This window comes from Ceratocystis lukuohia, assembly GCF_044167205.1.
Source record: "Ceratocystis lukuohia strain C4212 chromosome Unknown Supercontig3_pilon, whole genome shotgun sequence".
NCBI lineage: Eukaryota > Fungi > Ascomycota > Sordariomycetes > Microascales > Ceratocystidaceae > Ceratocystis > Ceratocystis lukuohia.
In genome coordinates, this window is record NW_027263522.1 from 2,478,833 (window position 1) to 2,501,891 (window position 23,059).

General features: G+C 47.3%; 7 protein-coding genes across 7 annotated transcripts; 5 read left to right on the top strand and 2 right to left on the bottom strand.

Annotated features, from left to right (window-relative positions):
* Positions 1-1,897: 1,897 nt before the first annotated feature.
* On the top strand, positions 1,898-3,874 carry HOO65_030626 (c2h2 finger domain-containing; the record flags this gene model as incomplete). The annotated part of the gene is made up of 3 exons (XM_071002019.1): positions 1,898-2,223; positions 2,303-2,653; positions 3,043-3,874. 3 exons carry the CDS (start codon positions 1,898-1,900, stop codon positions 3,872-3,874), a joined length of 1,509 nt encoding a protein of 502 aa, XP_070860305.1.
* A 720-nt stretch (positions 3,875-4,594) lies between these two features.
* Positions 4,595-5,463, top strand: HOO65_030627 (QDE-2-interacting protein; the record flags this gene model as incomplete). Its single annotated transcript, XM_071002341.1, has 2 exons — positions 4,595-4,980; positions 5,073-5,463. 2 exons carry the CDS (start codon positions 4,595-4,597, stop codon positions 5,461-5,463), a joined length of 777 nt encoding a protein of 258 aa, XP_070860306.1.
* A 3,473-nt stretch (positions 5,464-8,936) lies between these two features.
* Positions 8,937-10,268, top strand: HOO65_030628 (glutamine synthetase; the record flags this gene model as incomplete). Its single annotated transcript, XM_071000456.1, has 1 exon — positions 8,937-10,268. One exon carries the CDS (start codon positions 8,937-8,939, stop codon positions 10,266-10,268), a length of 1,332 nt encoding a protein of 443 aa, XP_070860307.1.
* A 349-nt stretch (positions 10,269-10,617) lies between these two features.
* On the bottom strand, positions 10,618-11,988 carry HOO65_030629 (Nucleotide-binding, alpha-beta plait; the record flags this gene model as incomplete). Its single annotated transcript, XM_071000457.1, has 1 exon — positions 10,618-11,988. The coding sequence occupies one exon, from the start codon at positions 11,986-11,988 to the stop codon at positions 10,618-10,620; it is 1,371 nt and encodes a 456-aa protein (XP_070860308.1).
* A 3,022-nt stretch (positions 11,989-15,010) lies between these two features.
* Positions 15,011-15,980, top strand: HOO65_030630 (Tethering factor for nuclear proteasome STS1; the record flags this gene model as incomplete). Its single annotated transcript, XM_071002316.1, has 2 exons — positions 15,011-15,089; positions 15,157-15,980. 2 exons carry the CDS (start codon positions 15,011-15,013, stop codon positions 15,978-15,980), a joined length of 903 nt encoding a protein of 300 aa, XP_070860309.1.
* Positions 15,981-18,208: 2,228 nt separating this feature from the next.
* HOO65_030631 (DNA repair and recombination protein rhm52) lies at positions 18,209-20,115 on the top strand (the record flags this gene model as incomplete). The annotated part of the gene is made up of 3 exons (XM_071002040.1): positions 18,209-18,216; positions 18,279-19,075; positions 19,136-20,115. The coding sequence occupies 3 exons, from the start codon at positions 18,209-18,211 to the stop codon at positions 20,113-20,115; spliced, it is 1,785 nt and encodes a 594-aa protein (XP_070860310.1).
* Positions 20,116-20,810: 695 nt separating this feature from the next.
* On the bottom strand, positions 20,811-22,357 carry HOO65_030632 (aarF domain-containing kinase; the record flags this gene model as incomplete). Its single annotated transcript, XM_071002148.1, has 2 exons — positions 20,811-22,169; positions 22,229-22,357. 2 exons carry the CDS (start codon positions 22,355-22,357, stop codon positions 20,811-20,813), a joined length of 1,488 nt encoding a protein of 495 aa, XP_070860311.1.
* Between the last annotated feature and the right edge of the window lie 702 nt (positions 22,358-23,059).

Consider the following 23,059-nt stretch of genomic DNA (forward strand, 5'->3'; position numbering starts at 1 on the left):
CGTTTTATGTGTAGTTAGCGGTCCAGCCAGCTGGTCAGCCAGCCGACTTGCTCACTAGGAGGGCTTGCTGCCTACAGTAGAATCTTACAAAGAATCAATCATCACGATTAATGTGGAATGGTGTGTTTGGGTGTACGTGGGGAGAAGCAGGAAAAGACATCATCTGCGTGATAGTAGTTTCTTTGTCTACTACAGCACCTGTATACCAGTCCATCGCTCATCCGCTAACTCTCGCTAAATACCATTGCTAGCTCTCACTAACTTTTACTATCTCTTGATTTCTTTGTTATTTTCATTTCCTGTGTTCCAACAGGCATCCTCTTTTCGCCCTCTATCCTCCTTCCCCTCCCCTCCTTTCTTTGCCCTTCTTTCACCACTTTTGTTTCGGGGCTTGACCCCTAAGGAAATATACCTCTTTGGCAACACAAAGCACAAACCTAACTCTTAAGCCCTATCCTAAATAGACAGCTGTGGAAATGTCTGTATACTTGTGGTCCCATCTCCTCCACTTTGAGAACCTGGAGCTTAGCCTATGAAATCTCATAGTCTTATTTGTCTCCATAATTTATTTACCAACTGCTAGGCTATCCTATTCTGTCTCCCTTTTTGTACCTTTGCATCAAACCTGCTTCAAGGCCTTTCATACGTTGCAAGCTGGTGCAGAAGCTCAATGAAAGTACAGTACTTCCTGTTTACTAAACAAATTTCATTATCATGTTTGCCACGAGATTGCTCAAGCGCCACTTGTCCCACTGTTGCTTCACAAAAAAAAGTATATGGGAGTCCCACTTACCTCAAACATCAAAGAGAGTTCCACTCAATGGGGTTGTACTTGGTACATTCACGCCACACCCACACAGCCCTCACTCCCTATCCCCCTTCCTTCCTTGGCTTCCATAGTCTCCTGCTTGTTTCGTTCCGCCCCCTTCCAAGTCGGGTCAGTTATTATTGTCTGTGTGAATGTTCATGTGCCTCGTGCTTTCCTTTGACCTGATCTGAGTTTAAGTTCGTTTTTGGGAAAAAAAAACAGTTGCGACCTGCTCAACTTTTTTTTCTCCCATTTCTTTCCTTAACCACACCGATTCATATCCTCTTCTAGCTTCTTTCAACATCAAAGAACGACCGTATCTCTGCCTTCATATTCTTCTTTTAACGCCATTGACCCGCCCCTTCATCTGACTACCTCTTCATCATCAACACTACGGCTTTCGATTTCGAGTTAACCGGCCCGCTATACTATACTCTCAACTGTTTCTCCCCTCCCCCACTTCTCGTGCTATACTTATCCTGCCCCTCTTAACATCCTCACGTCTAGCAACTCTTGTGTTGTATATTGTCGGTTAGCACCGCTGCCGCCGCCGCCGTTGTCGTCGTCGTCTTTGTCGTTTTCTGTACTCTCTATTTACTCTAGGCTTGTCTTGTCACATTATCTCAACCACGGCAGGCGGACGTGTTACATGACCAGCTTCTCGTCGCTTGTATAAACACGCACCCGCCTTACTCGCAAGTTTCCTCTTCGGTAGCTATTCTGTTCCAAGGAAATAGGACTAGCAATGGCTTCGTCCAATGTAGGTTGAACCACCATTGCTGTGATGTCCTTGCCCTTGGCTCAACACAACATGCAGAGCTCCCTGCCATGTTCTGCTTTGTGCGATGCCGTTCTCTCCCCGTCTTTGAGTCCCCTCCCCCCTTCCGAGCGACTGACTCCTGAGCCCCCTGTGACTTGCTGCATTCATGTGAAAGAAGACACAATGTGGTGTCCTAACCAGCCCTTGTCCCGTCTACTTGTTGGTCTATGAACAAAATCACTGACTATCGGTTGCTCGCTTTGTCCCACCAGGAAATGCACCAGTCATCGAGGCCTTTTGCACAAGCTCAAACCTCGACTCTCTCAACTATGCCTGTGACTACGACTATGCCTTCTTCCACCCCTACGTTCGCCTCTGTCTCCGTGCCCGCCTCTGCTTCGGGCTTGGCTCCGGCTCCCACACCTATCACTGGCCTGCTGCTTCGTCCTGCTCATACTCGAACACCTTCTCATACATATACTCCTCTGGCGATTTCTCCTATGAACTCAAACAACCGGATCAACAGACGCAAGTCTGTTAGCAGTGTAACACACAGTACTGTTGCGGCTGTTGCTTCGGCTCTGGAGTCTTCGCCATTGGCTCTTCCAGGCCCAAGCTCGAAGCGCTATATGGCAACGGCACCAATGCCTTTGTCGTCATCAATGGGATGTGTCAACTCTGGAAGCTCTATGTCCCCCCCCCTCTGCTCAAAATTTTGCTACATCTGTCCCTAGAGTGAAGAAGGAATCTATTGAGCTTGGCGAGGATCGAATGTCTCAGACGCCACTGAGCCATGGCTCGCTTTCTCCTCCTGCTCCAGACACGTCTCTCGAGGAGCAAAGCCGCCTGCGCAGAGCTAGTGACGGACAACCGCTAGTTCGTGAAGGTGGAAAACGGTTCAACCGGGTTGAACTTCGCTGCGAAACGTGCGGGAAGAGCTACAAGCACAGCAGCTGCTTGACAAAGCATCTGTTAGTGACCCTATTCCTCCTCCCCCTCCCCCCTCCTGAAAGCCGAAGAGCTGAGGCTGCTCAGCGTTGGTATACCCCTTTCCCTACTGAATACGCCATTTGTCTGCATGTGATGTAGGATGTAATGCTTGTACGGTCAAATGACTGTTTAGTTGCATGCGTCCAAATCTTTACGAATGAGAGAAAAGGCAGTACAGCCCTTCCCCTGTATGTGTTTTCACGCTGAAATGCACAACAGCTACATGTCGGATACTGTCTGCCTTAAATCTTTGCTTAAAAATGGGGAAACAGAAAAGAGCGTTGAAGGCTTTGTTTTTCTACAGACTCGCTCCTAGATCTGAGCTCGTACCTTCGCTCTTGATCTAGTCGGTGCATGTCAGCTCGATTTTTGACCTCGCCATCACCCAGAACTCATTTACACGTGCACATATTTCTCCGCTACTACCGCAACTGGGAATTGACGGCTGACTTGGGTTTTCCTTTTTTTTTTTTTTTCCTTTCAGGTGGGAGCACACTCCAGAATGGTCCTACACTTCTAAGCTCCTCATTTCCAAGCACCAACAGGTACAACTACTTGAGGCTGCAAGTGTTCTGGTTGCTATGAATCACAACGACCCCAAATCCGACTCTATGTCGGAATCACTTTCAGACTCTACTAGTGGCTTCCATAGTGAGTCCGATTCTGTATCCACAGCAGATTCTGTTCTAAATCGCCATGAACGAACAAGCTCAACTGAGACTACTCCACCACCCATGGAAGGTCTGGGCTTGAAACTTAACTCTCATCAGTTTTCAGCAAAGCGCTACAGCACTGGTGGTATTTCCAAAGCGTACAAACTAGGAAACCACAAACCATCTACGAGCATACTTCAGGGTATTGCCTCCTCGGGTCCCAATGGGAGTTCGTCTAGCCATGGCCGCAAACGCAGTGAGGATATCCGCCCAACTTCATCAGGCCGTAGTTCTACGGGAAAGGTAGACCGGGAACTGGCTGCCGCAGTTGAGCTCCTTAGTTGTAGCTTCACCAGCAACAACGCAAAGTCGCCGTCTACGACTACCCTTGCACCTCCAGTTCCTGCGTTGCCTATTCAGTATCTTGAGCAATCTACGTCCTTTGCTAGCTCGGGCTTCCTCAGCAGCTTCCCTAGCCGACAACCAGAGAGTTTTACGCGCGGTGAAAGCTTCATTCGTGGCAGCAAGTCATTGCGCTCTGATGATGTGGATATGAATGACAGTAGCAATGAAAGTGTGTTAGGGGATTTTGATGATGATGATGTGCGGAGAGCACGCAATGATGAGGATGATGATGGTGTTTTTGGCCACATGGAAGAGTGAAGTTAGCTTCCATGTGTATGTCTTTGTTTTCTTTTTCTTTTGGCTTTTTTTTTGCTTGTTTCTTTTTGGGGGTATTTACGGTGCGGGTTCGTGTTTGTCTTATTCTCTACATTTGGGACGATGTCTTTTTTCCCCATTCTGTCCATGTCCCTCTTTTTCCCAATGTTTATAGCTTGACATGGGGATTTGCTCCTCGTTCTTTTTGTTTCCTTTTTTTTCTTTCTTTTTTCCCTCCTCTTGTTATCCTTTCCAGAGATACTGTTTACGATAACCGGTTGTGGTTTATCGTTTCCATATTCATGTTTCTATTATATTTGTCGAAGCTCTTTTGGGCTTAGATTATTGCGCAGGCGACAGTAGAATAATCTACTGCTTTTATTACATAACATATTTATTAATGACCTAGAGTGTTAAAAACTGATTTCAATATGATGAGTGAGGTGTTGAGACTGGTTCCGTGTAAAATTTCGTTACTATTTTTCCCCGTTGATAAAAAAAAAAGCCCCTCTTGATGCACAATCAAAGCGACTGTGCACTTTGTTTGCTGCAGAGCAACCCCTCTCTCTAGCTATGTTTGATTGGATAAGAGGAGCAGCAATAAACGGCTAGCAGCTCGTTTCCAGGAGGCGAGTGAAGCGCTATCACGTTTTCTGCCAGGCTGGCATCTACAAAGCGCCTCACCCTCTCCTACTAAATCACAATCAGCGAACATTCATCATCATGGGAGGAAACAAAAAATCACGAGAAAAACGGCGAGAGGAGAAGCATCAGCAACGGCAACACATGCTGCAGCAGTTGCAAGATGTCCTCGGCCTCACTCACCCGGAATTCCAGTCTTTCGACAGCTTGCCGCAAATCAACAGGCCAAAGGAAGAATGCCCAGTCCTGGTGGCTATCGATTTCGAACTTTGGGAGGTGAATGGCAGCACTATTACCGAGATCGGTCTCGCTGTTCTAGATCCTTTGCTCTTACGTGGCCTTGCTCCGGGCGATCGCGGCGCAAATTGGTGGTCTCTCGTATATGCAAAGCACATCTGGATAAAGGAGTGCCAGCATATGGTCAATCGCGAATATGTTTCTGGATGTCCCGAAAGCTTCAACTTTGGGTGAGTTAATTGCATGTGCCTGTTTCGCCCATGCGCCGCTTTGTCCACATGGAAACGGATGTCGTAAGCTAACACTTCTTGATCTCTACTAGTAAAACTGATATAATCCCACAACGCATCAAACTTGAGCTTACAAAATCCTTCCTCGAGGAGATACTCGTCCCCAGGCGTCCACTTTATGTAGTTGGACATGATGTTGGTCAAGATATTCAGTCCTTTGACAACATGGGGCTGATGTTGGAGTCACTAACCTCTGAGCTTACGCTGATTGACTCAAGGGAGATATATACGCTCCTTGCCAACACACATCAGGGTCCCTCCCTTGGCTCAGCGCTCACGGGACTGAACATGGACTCCCGCAACCTCCATAATGCGGGGAACGACGCTGTTTATACCTTGAGGGCGTGTCTAGCTCTGGCCCTCATCCTCAAAGAAAGTGACCCCCAAGCATACAAGACAAGAGAACTCTTAGATTGGAAGTAGAGGTCACGGATTATTTGCCAAGGCCAACTAGATAGCTCAATCAAAGCACATATGCTTCCTTTTGATACTAGCTACTATTTTTTGCTCTGGAGGCATGCAACGATGGGCCGTAGATAAGCCTATGTAGTGATAGCAGAAAAGAATGGTTGGCATTGGCTTCAAAACGACATGGCATGATGGATGGACAAGATAAAACAGAGGAAACAACCCCGGACTGCTACTGCCACTGTTGCTAGTTGTTGGCTAGTAATAATCAAAAGGGCGCTGCACATGCCTAGTGTATAGACTACCTACTAGCCTTCTTAGCTTAGCACTGAACCATCAGGTGTGTAACAAGTCACCGCATTTTCCCGTTTCCTTTATTCTTTTTCACTCTAATATTGACGTCATATTCTATGCTCTGTTGTTCTTCGCATATCTTTAGGCAGCTTTGAAGTTATCATGTTATGGCTTTACATTCACCTTATTATCGTACTAGAAGAGGTTTGAAGTAACATGGTTCTTTCAAGATTACTATTCAAGCGGCGAATAGCGTTAGCCTTTCTTCCCCTCAGGATATTTAGAATCTTTCATTCATGTGCAGATTGGCCTAAGGGTGTCTCAGTTCCGCCATTATTTGATCAGCTCATCTGATATGAGTTCAAGTCGGAGATTCGAGCTACCAGTTTTCAATAGGCAATCAATACACACTCTCAGGCTGTAAAATGGGGCTCGGAATAACTAAAAGAAACAAGCGCTACGTCAATCTTCACAACTTCAAAGCCCTTCTTGTCCTGAAGGGCACCTTTCAAGATGGAGCGCTCTCCCAGCCATCCTTCCGGATACTACCGATCAACAATGCCACAACTCTTGAAGCCAAGGAAGTGATTCACTAATCCAAAGAATCGTTCAGTGGGTGCTATACCTCTTCACTCTTCAGGTATTAAACGATTTTACGAAAAGGATTCAAAGATCCCGAAGAGTTCCATTAATCCTACCATTCTGGCAGTGCTGGGCTTTGTGAGATGCACTTGAATGCCAGTTTATAGAAACATACTGAAACTATTTGATTATCCCCTGACATACACAACGATTTCTACTTTTCTTGGCACGGAGAAAACATAGATACTGTCGAGCAGCTTACTGTCGAACATGATAAACATGTAACGTATCTCTGCTCCTAAACAGCCAATGTTCTTTCAAGCCTTGAATTGCCTATGCCTATCTCATTCTAGGAAACCTGGAGAAAGTGAATCTTGCATCCCGCCTCCTCGGCTAGTGCCTTGGAATAGTGTGAAAACAGTCTCTCATACTCGAGACACTCTTGCATTCGCCATATCAGCCTATGCCTCTAGAGTTAGCCTGAAGGAACCTTTCAATTCCTAGCCTGACTAAGGCTGTGCTTACAATGCAAATCGCGGGGAGTTTGCTAGTCCGTCATCAGGAACTTTATCCCTAAATCCAAATTGAACAATTGCATCACGGATGTAGTCTGTATCGTCCTGGAGTTTAAGGATGGATGTCGGGGTCTGTCGACGGCAAATACGGTGGAAAGAGAGTTTTCCAAAAGAGATCATTCTTCCATAGCGAGATACCGGCCTTGAAGATGATTTGAGCTGGTTTATCACAGACACTCCAAACAATTTTCTCCAAGGAAACTTTTGACAGAAATAGTACCAAGATCCTCACCTCGGCGCTCTTCAGCCATAACTGTATGGCGTGTAATAAGGGGAATAAGTCCCGCAACGAACTCAGTCCTATTTACACTAATAAAGCGCCGGTCAAGGGCGTCTCGGTAATCAAATGCGGCCTCACACGGGTTCCGCATGGCTATTAGGCCGGGGAGGATGGAGTCATCAGGCGGTGTCACCAAAAGCTGCTCCCTATTGGAATTTTAGACTGAGGAGGGACAGAGGGGACGGACCTCGAAAACAACGCAATCCCCCTTCAAGATCTCTGGCTTTGATTCCTGGTCATCAGCCAGCGGATTATCTAATGACATGATTTGGGTGGGCTCCGATGTCACAGGCCTGGGGAACTGGAAGAAAGGTGGGAAAAGCCTTTGGCATTCTAGCCTGTCGTTGGGTGGCCGCTGATCCGGGTCTTGATAAAAAGCAGGAAACAGCTTGGTTATTTCAGCTGACTTATCGACAAACATCGCGTTGCAACTGGACTAGTAAACATCTTTCTTTTGGCTACTACAATCACAGCCAACAAAGGAGAGATGACTGAAAAGAAAAAAAAAAAATGTGATAAGGTTAGCTGGGGCTAGTTTTGCAGTGACACGGTGCTGTTGTCTCCTACACAGTGTAAACAACTTTTTCGCGCACTGTTGGTACCGGTATTTTGGCCTTGCAGGCCTATTACCACTCGGCTCTAAACTCCTCTTCAGGACGGGCTGTTTCTACAAAGCTGTCCCGCCCAAATGCCCAGTGTCCTTCTTCAATGCCCCCGCAGTCCTATGTAACTCCATGCATCTAGCCATCTAGGCCAACCTTGTGTGAGTGGGTACGTGTTAACAACTTGCTGGCCAAGCAAGTCAGATGACAAGAACAGCAATTTCTTCGAACCTTAAGCAAATGTATGTGCACTGACTGATACAATAGCCGACTCAGAATATAGTTGCACAAGTGAGACCGTATTTCCCCATCAAGCCTGTGTTGTGTTATAGAGACTCTTCCTGTGTAACACACACTCTCTTTGTTCTCTTTGTTCTCTTTGCTTCCCAACGTAACCCTTATTTTCCCCTAAACCCCCTTCTCCGGCACAAATCCCGCCGGTATATTCGAGTTGCTGCATCAATCACGTTGCATATGACTAGGGCTTAGGAATTACCTAAGATGCTGTGCGTACCTTGCTCTCTCGTACTCCACCGGTCGGCCTATGCCTTCCTCGTCAGCCCGACGTGCTGTGTGCAGACAGGGGCAGGCGAGCTTCTTTGAGAAGAAGCAAGAAGCAAGAAGCAAGCAGCATGCAAGATGATGCAACTTCTTCGTTTTATCGCTATCTTTTTTTTTTCATTGGCCCTTGTGCACCGGGAATCTGGTTCTTGTTTCGAGTAATGCTCCTCCTCTTTTTTCATGCATCGTTCTAAATCATAGTATTTCTGTGCCTGCCTCCTTGACCGGTCTGTCCTTGTCCTTGCTCGCTCGTCTATCCCCGCCTATCTTTGTCTTGTGCTGCTCTGCCTTGTACTGTGCTGTGTTGTAATCTGTATGTACCTTCCTCTTTCATACACTACAACACGTAGCTGCCCCGATTTCTGCGCTGGCCTGATTGCGTTTGCTTGTCCTTGGAGGGTTCCTTCCTTTTTGTTGAAATATTCGCATGTCTCCCTTACAGTTTTCGTGTCCCCCGTCCCCTCTCCCTCCTTTCCCTTTGCTTCACCGTTCTTCTCTCCTTAACCTGCGTATTCCAAGTTCGTCCTGTCTCGTTTGTTCCCTATATTTACGGACTAATTTTTTACGTGTTAATAAGAGCGATTTGCCAGCAAAATGACATTCACTTATCGCTCGACCACAGCAGGCATTATTAACGAGCTGAAATACACATCTCCCCCGATCGAGTACCTTCGGATATACTGGAATGATCTAAGCTCAATTCCCCGTGCCCGTGTTTTCCCCATTGATCGGGTTCTGGATGCTTTAAACAACGAAGAACTCCATGTCGGCATAGCCAGTGCATGGACCGGACTTATGCCTGACGACAACTACATCGGAGACTCTGCTGCTGGCGAGCTCGATTTGTTCCCAGATTGGTCGAGTCTCCGAATCGGACCTCGCGATGGTCATGCTTCAGTGCAGGGCGAGTTCCGCAATAAGGATGGCAGCCAAAGCCGGCTGTGCCCCCGCTCGGAGCTTCGCCGGGTCGTACGCGAGGCCAAGGCTATTGGTCTGGACTTCCGGGTTGGGTTTGAGATGGAGTTCATGATCCTCGAGCGGGATCCTTCTGGAAAGCTGACCTCTAAATACCAGGGGTCTTGGTCCTACGCACGTGCCCTAGACACAGGCTACGCGAGACGGGTGATTGAGCCGACCATCAAAAAATTGAAGGAGAGTGGCATCAAAGTTGAGCAGTACCATGCTGAAGCTGCAAGCAGTCAATATGAGATTATCTTGCCCCATAAGCCACCCACAGAAGCCATTGATAATCTCCTGCATGCCCGTGAAATTCTCCATGCCACTGCCCTAAGCGAGGGCTTAGTTGTCACCTTCCATCCCAAATTTGACAGCGCTAAATGCGGTTCTGGAAGCCATGTTCACTTGTCTCTCTGCCAGCTCAATAACAATAAGAGCGCGTACGAGTCGTTTTATGCTGGTATCTTGAGCGAGCTGCCTACTTTGCTGGCCTTTACCTACTCCTCTCCGGCTAGCTATCTACGAATGCGCGACTTTTACTGGGCCGGAGGCTCGACAGTTACTTGGGGCAAACAGGACAAGGAGGCTGCACTGCGTGTAATTGAAGACAGCCATTGGGAGATGAAAACGATGGACGGCATGGCAAATCCATACTTGGCTCTAACTGCTGTTCTTACGGCAGGTCGCTTGGGCTACATGCAGAAGATGAAGCTGAGCATGGATGAGTGTACTACGAATGATGTCATTAAGCAGCCCGCTAGCGCTGTGAACAATGACCCTGGAAGAAGCCGCAGGCCACTCCCTCGGTCACTGAAAGACGCGCTCGGTGTCCTCAAGGAGTCAAGTCTAAAAGACTCATTGAGCCCTTTACTGATTCAACACTACATCAAGGTCAAGGAAGCAGAGATTGCAATGTACGAAAAAATGGACGAGGATGAGATGAGAGAGTTCATCTGTCGCCGTTACTAATCAAACGGATGAGATCCATGAGATATTATAAAAACGCATATCTACGCGACTCATACATATTAGCTAATACATTATTGAGATTTTTATTTGTTCCATTTAAATATACAGCGCTACAGATGCCCCCAACATCAATGCCAAATGCCAGGCCTTTCTCACCACCACCACCATACAATGCAACAACAGTACTACAACTTACTAACGGCACCTAAGCCAGCTAACAGTAGCTAGGGAGAAAACAGCACGGAAAGCCAGCATAGAAGCAAAAGTCAAACAATAAAGACCAATGACAAAGGAATAAGATGCAGGAAAAGCAAAACAAGACTTTTGGCTTTCAAAATCGAAATAATGACTATGCATCAACCTCCATCGCCACCGCAGGTGAAATAGCAGCGGCAGTCTTGGCGGCATACCGGTCTTGCTTTTGCGCCTGAGCCGTCTTTGAGTTCCGGCCAAAGCGCTTGTCATAACGCTTTTTGTCATCTTCGGCAAGCTCAACCTTGAGATCACGGCCCTTGAGCCGGGACACGTGCCACTTGCGCATAGCCGGCTTCTTCGACTTCACTTCCGTCGTTTGGCCGCCCTCGGACTTGGCCTCGGCTGCGGCAATAGCCGCTTTCTCCTCCTCAGTTTGGAAATCCTCCGGGTTATCTTCGGTCTGGGGGATTCGGACCCAGCCCTTGACGGCAGAGGCAGCAGCGGTAGGCTCCTTGAACTTGACCCAGCCATAGCCTTTGCACTTTCCAGAGTCTTCAAAATTAGCCACCTTGACCCAGTCAATCTCGCCACATTTCTCAAACAGCGTGTAAAGGTCATCTTCTGTCGCTGTGAATGGCATATTGCCTACATAAATCTTTTTGCAAGCATTGCGCTCACTCTTAGTCTGAGGTTTGGTCTCCTTGGCCGCCATTTGATCTGCGTTGGCACCTGTCACCGCTGTCGCGTCAGCCGCAGGCTTGGGCCGGCCCTCAAACGATGTAGAATCTTTGATCAGCAGCTTGCGAGTGCCAATCGAGTTTTCAGATAGCGCAATAGCAGCAACCTTGGCACCTAGGGTGTCAAAGTCGACATACGCAAAGCCCTTATTCTGGCTCTGGCCATTGGGAAGTTTGTGCTCCTTGCTGCTGGGCATCTTGACACGCGTGATAGAGTCCTCGAGGATTACGCCACCTGAGTTGTCTACCAGCCACTTGCGGAGCTCGGTGGTAGTTACTTGGAACGGCAAGTTACCAACCCACACGCAGTGCTCGGAACGGGGTCTCTTAGCGCTTTGCTTTTTGTCCCCATTCTTATCGGCATCCTCATCGTCGCCGGGACCAACGTCGAGCAGATCTTCATCACTGGCAGCGGCCTTCTTTTTCGCTTTGGATAGGGCGGTGGGATCCTTGCCCTTCTTCATCAGACGCTTGGCCTTCTTAGACGGTGGTTCGGGCAGGGTTAGATCGACTTGGATTTCCTCGAGATCAGCTTTGCGCTTCTTGGACGATGTGACTTCGGCATCGGTAGGAGGGGTGGAAGAAGCGGCGGGTGCCTCAGTAGTGGTTGCTATCTCGTCTTTTATCTTAGCCTCATCGGTGTCTTGGGAAGAGGTCTTGGAATTCTTCTTGTCGGACTTGTTCTTCTTGCTCTTCTTGACGGGGGTCTCGGCATTGGCGACAGCCGCCTCCAACTCCTGCTTCGCGGCGGCAGCAGCCTCCTCGGTCATGCGAACGCGCTTGCCCATTATGTTGTAGAATCAAATATCGGAATAAAATGTAGCCACAGAAGGAGAGTGAGGTTCGGGGGTCCGGACTACGAATTAAGTCCTGATGGTATGAAGTCAGAAAATAGCCTGATGGGTGACCGCCTAAACTTCTGGAGAGCTTCTAGTATGTCTACGACAAAAAAAAAAAAGTTTCTGCCACAAAGGCGGCGATAGCGATAAGATAAGCGGGAGGATAAAAGGCAATCAAAGTAGCCGCCCAACCTTAAATAGTGGCGCATTGTGGCTGCGGCGCCGCTTCCCTTTTTCTGCTGCTCTCATGGTAGCCCCACTATTTCTGTCTTAGGATCTGTTTATGACGTTAGACATGATGAAATTAGGCCCTGTGACAAGTCCCAAGTCACTAGACAAGAAGCTGATGATAGGATGGGGGTCATGACGTAGCTTTGGGGCTTTAGTTGACTTGAGTAGAGTAGAGAAGACGGTCTAGAAATTCACCATAGGATGCAGAGCTTTGGGGGTGCCTTGTCTGTAAAGTTGTGCACATGCATGCACATAATATTAAGTTAAAACGGATATTTAAACGATTACCTGCAATGTAGAATATGTTTATGTGAGAAAAAATAGCACAGCTAGCCTAGGCAGCCAGCCATGCTAGCCAAACTTTCACCAGTGATCAACCAATCCAAACACAGATTGTCATGATATGAGCCAACCACCATTTTTTCACCCGGCAGATTTATTGATGCGACTTACTGTTGTACTGTAGGCATGTCTGCATATCTAGGAGGGGCTGGGCCAGAGTTCTAGTTTGGATATGGATTAGAACCACTCCTCCAAGTGAAGGGCCCTAGCTCAGGCTGCAGGAAGAACAACAAAACCTACGATGAAGAAAAAAACAAAAAAAAAGAGGAGACAAGGCGAGACCGGTTAGAAACAGAAAAAAAAGGGAATCCCGCGGCATCCCATATTCATGCCTTCGAAAACGTGTTCTTTTGTTTCGTGAAGCTTTACATGCACACCACACTGCTCTACCATTGTGCTTGTTTCGTTTGGTGGGCGGATGGACAGACGTTAAAAAAGGACTCTGGTTGCTTGGCCATTAAGTGGGTCCTTGATTTTTAAGGTAGAGCCAAGTACGTCCTTCAGAGGGGGAAAAGAGAGGAGGGAGAAAAGAAAGGAGAGCAAGCTGAAGAACATCGTTCCATGCAGGCAGGTAAGGGCGAATAATTCTGCGCCAGGTGGTGCCAGTTGGCCCAGTCAGAGGGCTATAAAGGGGTGCCAAAAATCGAGCAAGGCAAGTCCAACATCTGTTTGTAGCATGTCGTTGTACCTGCTGGGCTTTGAGATTAGATGCATGAACCACCTACATGTACACACTGTGAGCAAGTGAGGTGTAATACTGTGGGTCTTTGCTGTATAGAAGGCTAATTTTTACAGTGCGATTTGCTGCCACTACAGCCGGACCATGCCGAGAATGAGATCAAGGCTCACTGAGAACAGGGCAGGGGAGGGCAGGACAGGACAGGACAGGCAAGGGGCTTTGGCACAGCTAGTTTGTAGCAGAATAGGAAAAATAGAAAATAGGGAGAATAAAGGGCAAAGCGCTGAGAATGAGGATAAGTCACGTGATGTATACAGCTGAAGCCTGTGTTATGGAGCTTCGCAGAATTTCGTAGTGGCTTTTCATTCTTCTACGACTCAAAGTAACATGGTAGAGGTAGGAGTGGAAAAAAAATAAAGCTCAAGAATAGATAGGGAGTGATGCCAAATTGAGAATGGGAGCCGTCAGGTCGCAGCGATAATATAGGGGGAAGAGCTTCCTGGGAGTCATAATCCGATATGCACTATTATATACACGATACGTAGTAGCACGTCGTTAAAAAGTCCAAATATACATTTCTCGGGTACTTAAGTAGCCTGGAATTGGACAGCCCCTAAGGTTAGGCCTTGGCTCGTCAAGTCCATTGTCACAGGTAAAATAGGCCAGCCATTGCAACACCAATCAAGATGCTAGCCCCACTTTCCAGGCCATAGGCTGCGGACCATTAATGGACGTGGGTATGGGTGTTAGTGTGATCAATTGTGAAGCAAGAGCCTTGAGTGTGTATGGCAATAGCATGGCCCATGTGCAATCTCATATGTATCATAAACAAGGAAGTGTGTAAATGTGTACAAGTGACGAGTGAGTGTATCAAAGGCTAGCAACTGCAACTGCACTACTTACTTAGAGTAGCACTTCCTTCCACCAACAAGCCACCAGTGGTCCTTGCTTCCTTCCGCCTTTGCTCGCTTTTGGCTATGACCCTTTTTTTTCTCGTAGTTTTTTATATCCCTGATCCCTGCGCCTGTTGAGTTCCTTCTCTTGTTTTTCCTGTGCCTGCCGTTTCTTTTCCTTTCTTACTAGCGCTACTATTTCCCTCCTTTTGTTGTTGTGTGCAAAATCTCTCCTTGTTTCTTTCTTCTTTTTTCTTCAACCTTCTTTTTTTTTCTTTTCGCTCCCTCTACCTTGGCCAACTACAATCAACAACCCATCCCACGAAGAAAGTCATAGCCAAGGCCAGACACCAGCAAGACTCATAATAAACCGAGCGAACTCCCGCCGTCCAGCGACCCAACGGGTCTTTATCACGAGAATCAGGCAACTGCCTCACAACATTTTGCTACACTGCCGTTGCGGCTAACGATCACGACTTTTTTGCTCGTCATTCTTTTCCTGTTCATTACAACAAGAAAGCCAACTCAAACGATCGCGAGACTTTGACCCGATCGACATATTCCCTAAACTACACATACACATACGTATTTCTATTTACTTCGCTGGGCCTGGCCGGTGGGCTCTCACTGTTCTTTGATATCTGGAACCTTCTACCATAAATCCAAGACGTCAACCTTTGAAACCACAGAAGAAAGAATACTTTTCCTTCATCTGTTGTGGTGTTGTGTTGGTACCTAGCAATAGATTATTTTATATTCTTTTACCACTAGGCTACCTCACCACTTCCCTTCTCCCAGTACATCCCATTTTCATATCTTTCCCATCATGAGTGCCGTTCTTCCCCCTCATAACGTCGTCTTCCCTCACAACCACGAGGCTCCCCGCCGCTCACCCCAGCGATCTAGTAAGTTGTATTGTCATCTTGTTTCTACTATCCCCGGTTTTCTAACTGCGTTCGACTCTCGTTGTAGTGTCTCCCTTCAATATGTCTACCTCTACCTCCCGCAAGAGAAAGGCTGATGATGATGATGAAATGACCATCTCGCCCTCTGCCTCGCCTGCTATCTCCCAACGTCAAATTTTACGGCCACAAAAGAGAAACCGTCAATCAGAGCTTGTCGGCCGCCAACTTTCCATGCCTAGATTACTCGAGACTCTCGATCCCGCCCAACTACGGACTGTCCTTGGACAAATATGCCAGCACCATCCAGAAATCGGCCATCAAGTGGCCATGTCAGCCCCCAGGCCAACCGTATCATCGGTTCTTGGCCTTCTCGACGAATACATGGGCCGTCTAAAAGATGCTATGCCATACGGCAACTCATCGCCCGACTACACGTACAATCGTGTAAAGCAGCCTCTGATTGCCCTTATCGACGCCCTTGCAGATTTCACCATGCAGTTCCTGCCGCCTGTTGAATCTCAGGTCTCTGCCTCGCTGCAGTTCCTCGATGGTGCCACCAAAATTATCCACTCCTTGCCCAACTGGGAGTCACCCTCATACACTCACCACAAAGATACCGCCTACGATGAAATTGCCAAAGCCTGGGCTCTCGTTTTCAATGAGGCCTCGAGCCGTGGCGCTGGCTTTCAGCTCTCTACCGGTGGCTGGGAACAGACCATTAACCGACACAATTCCCAGTCCGGTGGTCGTCTTGCTTCTGCCGTGACTGCTATGCAGGGTGCTGCCAACTGGTCCACACCTAACAACAGTGTTAACGATGCTAGCTGTATCAGAAACCAAATCATGTCTGGGACTTATGGTCTCCCCAGTGTTCGTGTGGGACCGTGGTAGTGGTGAACAAGTTCCAGACCTTTTTTGATCTCTCAAGACTGCTGTTATGCTCTCAATTCGGGACACCAGCTTTTTCTTTTCCCTTCTTTCTTTTACCTCTGCCTGGCCCATATTTTCCTGGGCGTCATTTAACGTCTCACATGTTTTCTCACAGAACTTGACCAAACTATTCTTCTCTCTTCTCATCTCTTTGTTCTTCCTTACATCCGGCATTTTTTTTCCACATCTTCCATTGCATCAACAACGCCATAGTTATCCCGTACTCCCTCATTATACGACGACCTTATTCCATCCCGTTATACGACCACTTTTCGGCCAGGCCATAATACCAATGCTGGTACAATCTTTGGCTGAGCTTAGCACGATAGTCATGCCAACAAATCAGCTCTTGTGTGCTCTGGGCCAACACCCTTGACGCACTGTCATGGATTGTCAAAGGGATTTCAATTTTGCCAGCTTACGCAAACTACGTAACGACTGTTTTTGGTTCTTTTTTATCTGTTTCTAGCCACGATACGCCCTGACTCACAATATGATGGCTGTGCTTTTATTATTCTTTGGTCTTTTCCTAGCTGCTATTCCGTTGGATTATTTTTATTTCTTCCTTTCCCTTGACTTTTTGGTTAGGATTGCGTCACAAGTGTTCACTCGTTATTTGCCTCTATCTCTTTTTTTTTGTGCTTTCGCTGACCCTCTTGGTCCCGTCTTTCATATGGCATGGACTTGTTATTTTTTTTGTCTTTGTGTCTTGGCTTGTTTTTCTGCGTCTTTTCGTTTGGGGGTTTCAGGTGTTTGATTTTGTTCTTGGGCATAGATTCTGAGCAAGAGGGAATAGGTGGTCTAGTTATTTCTTATTTCTTTGCATTTTTGTTGTTGTCTGAAACTTGCACTACTACACCGAGAGGCGGCAAGAACATGTTCCGAAAAAACAGCTAAAAAAATGAACCTTACCTGTTGGTCACGTTCTTGGTTACTCTTCTTTCTCTACTACCCATATTCTTAGTGACTGTTGCCGCTTGCTTTGTGCGACAACTGATATGGCGTTGTGTACATCAACATCAAGTTCTTTTGTTTGTTCTTATAATCCCTCTGTGTCGTGAATGGTAATGCCATGAATGTGTTTGTGTTTGTGGCTGTGACTGAATGCAATTATTGCATATCAACGGAGTCGTAGCATGCATGCAGCTATCACATACGTACCCTCCCTATATCGGTCACCCTACTCCCCCTTGCTTTTACAGACGCAATCCAAAACTAGGTAGCCAAACAAATGTCTAAACAGCCCAAGCTACAGGGGAAAGACCACATGGCTTGCATATCAGCCCAAGACTTGCCTCATCCTCTTCCTCTTTATTACTGCTCCTCCAGTTCCGCTTTGCCACCACAAGCCAAGCTAAATGCATCTATGTGCTGCAGGCCTGGCTGTATCAGCTTTCGTTTTGCGCCGCTTCAAGCATATCATGAATTTCTGCTCTCCAAAAAACATATATTGAGGTCAAGGTGAGAAAAGAAAAGTGGGCCTTCTATCCAATTGAGCTAACCCAAGCTTTACCCACCCAAGCTCTCAATTAAGGGTTATGCTCTTTACTTTAGTCACGCTTCCCCGGATTTTCTATCGATACCTGTCACGTGATTACCCGTCGCATCAGCCTTCCCTCGCCGCGTCGGCTGCCTAGAGCCAGCGCGTTCCGACAGCTCAAAATCAACCTTCACCTCCCAATAGCCAGCAACTGTCCGTTATCAAAGTGCAAAGCGCCTTCCCTTCTATCTTCATCTCTAACTTTCATCTCCATATCTCAGTGATCCGTTCTCCGCATCCCTTCCCCTTGTAATTGTTAATCTTTGACCTCCATACGCTCTTATTTTCAACTTTGTCCCGTTTATTATTAGTGAGGGGTGCCTCAATTCTCTTGGGCAATTGCCAAAACATCACCGAGCGGCACTGGGAATAGCCAGTCAGGAAGGAGGTGAAGTTTCTTAATTTTTCTATTGAATGAGAGGAAATATATGAGCTAAACAGCGCGCCTTTTGTTCTTTTGCTTCTCCTTTTGATCCTCTTCCCTTGTTAGCATCTTCTTTGCATCGACGTCTACCCTGACTGGAGCGGCCAGTCAGCCTTATCTTGGATACAGATAAATAGAGGCTCAATTACTTTTCTCATGTCGACCTAACTACGAATCGAGGCTCATACATCATACTACTCCCCAATCTCCTATTCAACCCTCACGATGCCTGCGTAAGCTATCCTTTCCCTCCTGAACATTGGCTTGACTAATTGCTGACCCAACATTTTCGCAGTGTGGGAGACCAACATCAGGTTGGCATCGTCAACCCATTTGAAGAAGTTCAGCCTCGCGTTTCCGTCTATACTGCCGAAGAAATTGCTCTTCTCCAGTATCGTCTAGACAAACAACTAGGCCCAGAGTATATATCCAATAGACAAGGCCCCGGCGGCGGTCGAGTACATTATCTTGCTGCTGACAAGGTCATCAATCTTGCCAACGAAGTACTTGGCTTCAATGGTTGGTCCAGCTCTATCCAAAATATCCAGGTTGACTTTGTGGACGAAAACCCCCAGACCGCACGTGTTAGCTTGGGCTTGTCAGTCATTATGCGGGTGACTCTCCGCGACGGCACCTTTCACGAAGACGTTGGCTATGGGCATATTGAGAATGCCAAGGGGAAAGCAGCCGCCTTCGAAAAGGCAAAAAAAGAAGGAACAACTGATGCTTTAAAGCGTGCACTTCGCAACTTCGGAAATGTCCTCGGAAACTGTATCTACGACAAGGAATATCTGTCAAAGGTCACCAAAGTGAAACATATGCCTGCCAAGTTCGATGAGCAAAATTTATACCGCCATGGAGACAGAAATCGGCTTAACCGCATCGAATCTGCATCTTCGGCTTCACGTCCCCAGATTACCACTCCTGTTACTGCACCATCCAGGCCATCATCCGTACCACCAGGGGGGCTCAAGTCAGCTCCTACTGCTCCTTTACAACAGATTACCGCCGTTGCCAACGGGGTTCAATCTAGATCTGCATCACCTGCACCCCTTATTGACTCCATAGATGACCTAGATAGCCTCATGGATGGTGTGTTCCCTTTTTCTCCTACCACATCCTCTTTCTTATGCTAATTCCTCCTCATTATAGATATCGATGATGCTGATCTATGCATGGCTGAAGAAGGACATCCGGACGAGATAATACTCCCGGGCACCACAGAGATTCTTAATGGAGGCAACCAAAACAGCAGTGGGGGTAGCAACTTGGCTCTTCAACAACCAAACAAGCAAGCCTACCAACCCGCTGCGCCACAAACACCCATACCTAACTCTCGCCAGATACCCCCAAAGCCTAATGGTAATGGTGCGGCAGCTGGGCGTGTCATGCCTTCGACACGCGCCCCACAGTTCAACCAAAACCCCAATTCCAATGGTCAAGCACAAAACGGCCCTGGCCCTGGCCTTCCCAAGCCACCAACTGGGAATGAGCCAGTCGCCTTCTTTTCTGCGCGCGCCTTTAGTCAACTCCCTGAAACCACTATCAACAATCCCGCCTCTATCCCTGTAGCACAATGCATCTTTAATCCCAAGGCTGAAAGTCCCTCAATCCGTAAGACTCCGGGCGTGGACCACACGTCTTCGAAGCCCGTGGCCCGTAACTTGCAACACGTGCCCCCGGCGTCTTCGCAGAAGGAACAAATAGCTATCGGACCCGGGCCTGGGCTCGGGTCCGGGTCTGCTCAACAACAGCAATATATGCAGCAGGCTGCTCAAAGCCCCTCACTCCAGCGATCCATGAACAACGCTCCTCCGCGAAACGGCGCAAATGTTGTCAACCCTCACCTAGATCAGACCCGCCGCATTGGTGCGCCTATGGCTGCCAACGCCAGCCCTCTAGGCAATAGAGGTCAATACAAACCACCCAAGATGATGAAACGCCTACCACCAGGTGTTCCACAGTATCCGCAGCTGCAGCACCAGCAGCAGTATAACCAGCAGAATGGAGGCGGCAGCAACAATGGATCAGACATGACAGAGCGTCAGGCACTGTCGGAAGTCACGAATAATAACCCTGTTCTGGGCGGTGGTCCGATAGCTCCAGACAACAAAAGACCTCGGTTGGCATAGAAAATGATTGTGTAGCTTTTTTTCCCGTTTCCCTTTTTTTTTTCATTTTCCCTCCTTGCCATGGTAATGGCCATGCATTCACCCGTCAGTCTCTTGGCCTTCAGTTGTTTAGTCTTCCCAGCCGTCTTTCATTTTTCACTCTGTGCTTTCTGTCTTTCTTGTCTCCCTTGACCTGCTACGAGATTCATGACACATACCATTCTTCCTTGTTCCTACCTACCTCCAGACTCTTGTCGCAGTTTCTGCTGCTTACGTATACTCACTTGTTGCTTGTTTCCCTTGCTTTCCTTGCTTTCCATATAGCTCCTTTATCTGACCGGCACATCACCATGTCTAGAGTTTGTTCAAGTCTTTTGGTCACGGCGTCTGGCGTTTGATCCTTGTTTCTTCCTTTCAGATTCACGTGGCTGCATGTCTTCATGTCTCCTATTCATTTTAAATCTATTTATGTAAAGTTGGAATTTTTACTTGATTCAGCCATGTTGGAATTGCCTCTTGTCCATATTGAAATCATCAACAAATCCATGAGCCTCAAGCCCTTTGAAAACAAAGGAAGCAGTCGGTTTTTCTTCTGCATCAGCAAAAGAGTATAAACACCATGCTAATGACCACAATAAACCAAGAATAAATGAAATCCAATACAATATACAATATCTATACAAATTATGCCTATCATTTACCACTTCTAATAGCTCTTACTCAGATACGATGGCAGTAGCTGCAGCGCCAATACTGTCATTGTGGACATGCAAGGTTCGGGAGAGGCCAGAGCTAATCCCCAAGGCTCTCCGAGCATAGATCCACCACTCAAACACGTTGAGCTTCATTTCAACACGCCAAAATGATAGCCAGGCTGCCAAATAGTTGATGGCGGTTGGAGGCCACAGCATCGACGTACCATTCATCTTTATGGCATCGATGCTCTCTTGAAAAACAGTACGTGCACAGTACCGAGCCAAAATCATAAAAGAGCGAATGGGACCCTGGCGCGTATGCAGGTTCTCATCCAAGCTACGAGTCAGATCATTGGTCTTTAGGATAAGCAGAATCACTGGTGGCACTTTGCCGAGCAAGTGCACAAGGTCAACAATCAGACCATCCTTCAACATGGTACTCATCCGCTTTTGCTCTGCATCAGTGCGTTTTTTGAACATGCTCCCACTAGTGCGCACGACACGATAATCACGTCCGGTGATTGCAGAGGCAAAAAGAGGAAAGTCCTTTTCTTCAATGTTGGCAACCTCCATGGCGTATTTGCACATACGATCCATATCGCCATCAACAGCGGCAATCCACATCTTAGCATAAGATCGACGCATGTCTTCGGGGATATCGCGGTATAAACCATGATCGTACAAAATCACATCGAAATTATGGCCGCGGCGGTGGTTGTTTTTGCGAATAGCCAGATTTCCACCGTGGGGGTCGCAGTGGAGAGGGGCATTGTGACCGAAAATCATTTCGTTGAATATGCGCGCCAGTGAAGCAGACACTTCATCGCGGTCAATTCCATTTTCATCCATGTACTCAAGATCGTCGAGGCGGTGGCCCTTTTCAGCGGCCATGACCAATATGCGGCGTTTGGCCCAAACAACGTCGGGGATAACCAGTGGTAGTTCCGGGATGTGCGAAAAATACTCCTTAGTCCTCTGGGCATTACGTGCCTCCTCACGAAAGTCGAGCTCACGAGGGAGTGACTCTTCCATCTCCTTGGCCAACCATTCTAGGTCATATTCGGGGAAGACCTTTTTAAGAATGCTGAAGGTAAAAGATGTCAACTTGATATCCAGATGAGAAAAGACATCAAGCGAGGGGTGTTGAACTTTTACGGCAACCTCCTCTGTCGTCCCCTTTAACTTAGCCATGTGCACCTGTGCTAATGAAGCAGCACCGATAGGAACGGGGTTGAAATCTGTAAATAATTCCGATATCTCGGAGCCTGTATCCTTTCGGAACATTTCCTGGACAGATTCAAGCGATGATATAGGGCATTTGTCCTGCAATGGAATGAAAGTTGTGGTCCATTCGACAGGTAGCAGGTAATTCATGGCACTCTATAAAATGCGTCAGTCTTGATATTAGAGGAAACAGTGAAATAATGAGCGTAACATACCAAGTGTTGGCCAAGCTTAATAAAAATCCCGCCATTCTTCTCAAGAACCTTGAGTGTCCTATTTGCACAGCGCTGGTGACAAGAATGAAGTTCCTTATTCTTTTCTTCGGTGTCTGTAATCTTTTCCATTTTGTTTAACGTCACCCGATAGCTGCAGATAGCAAATTAGAAACAGAGAACCCCCATAGCAAACTGTGACAGTAAACTCACTCATTGACGCAAATAGCCAAGGCGACGCCTACGCGGGTGCTCCTCTCAGCAGTTTCATAACCATTTTTTATGTCTTCTGAGAAAACAGCAGCAGTGGTTCCAAGAGCAGCCGTTCCGGAAGCCAATAGCACAGTACGCCGGCTTTTAGGCTGGGACTTGGAGTGAGAATGAGATTGAGATTGAGAATGAGACTGGGACTGGGACTGGGATGAATAGAAGCGATTTTTGCGGGAATGCAGTCGTGACAAGCAGTTATGTGAGCCGCATGAGAACCTAGTTAAAATTTGGGTGTGATTGGTGGTCGAAAGCCGAGCCCAGGAGCGCAATGGGCTATGCATAGCGACAGTGACGAAAAAGAGAAAGAAAAATGGACACAAGATGCTTGAAGTGGTGAAATTCAATGTACAAGCAAAGGAAAAAAGAGTAGCTTAGAGATGGTGTAAAATCGGGTTTCTTCTATCGGATCGTCATTAGAAGCAAAAGAGACGAAAATGAAGAGGAGAAATCAACAGGGAAAAGCCAGGTATGCTAGAATTGCATTCATCAGTTAAATCAAGAAGCTGCAAAGATTTTAGGCGCACAAAACTATGTTGGCGAATATAGCAACACGTAGCAACTGCT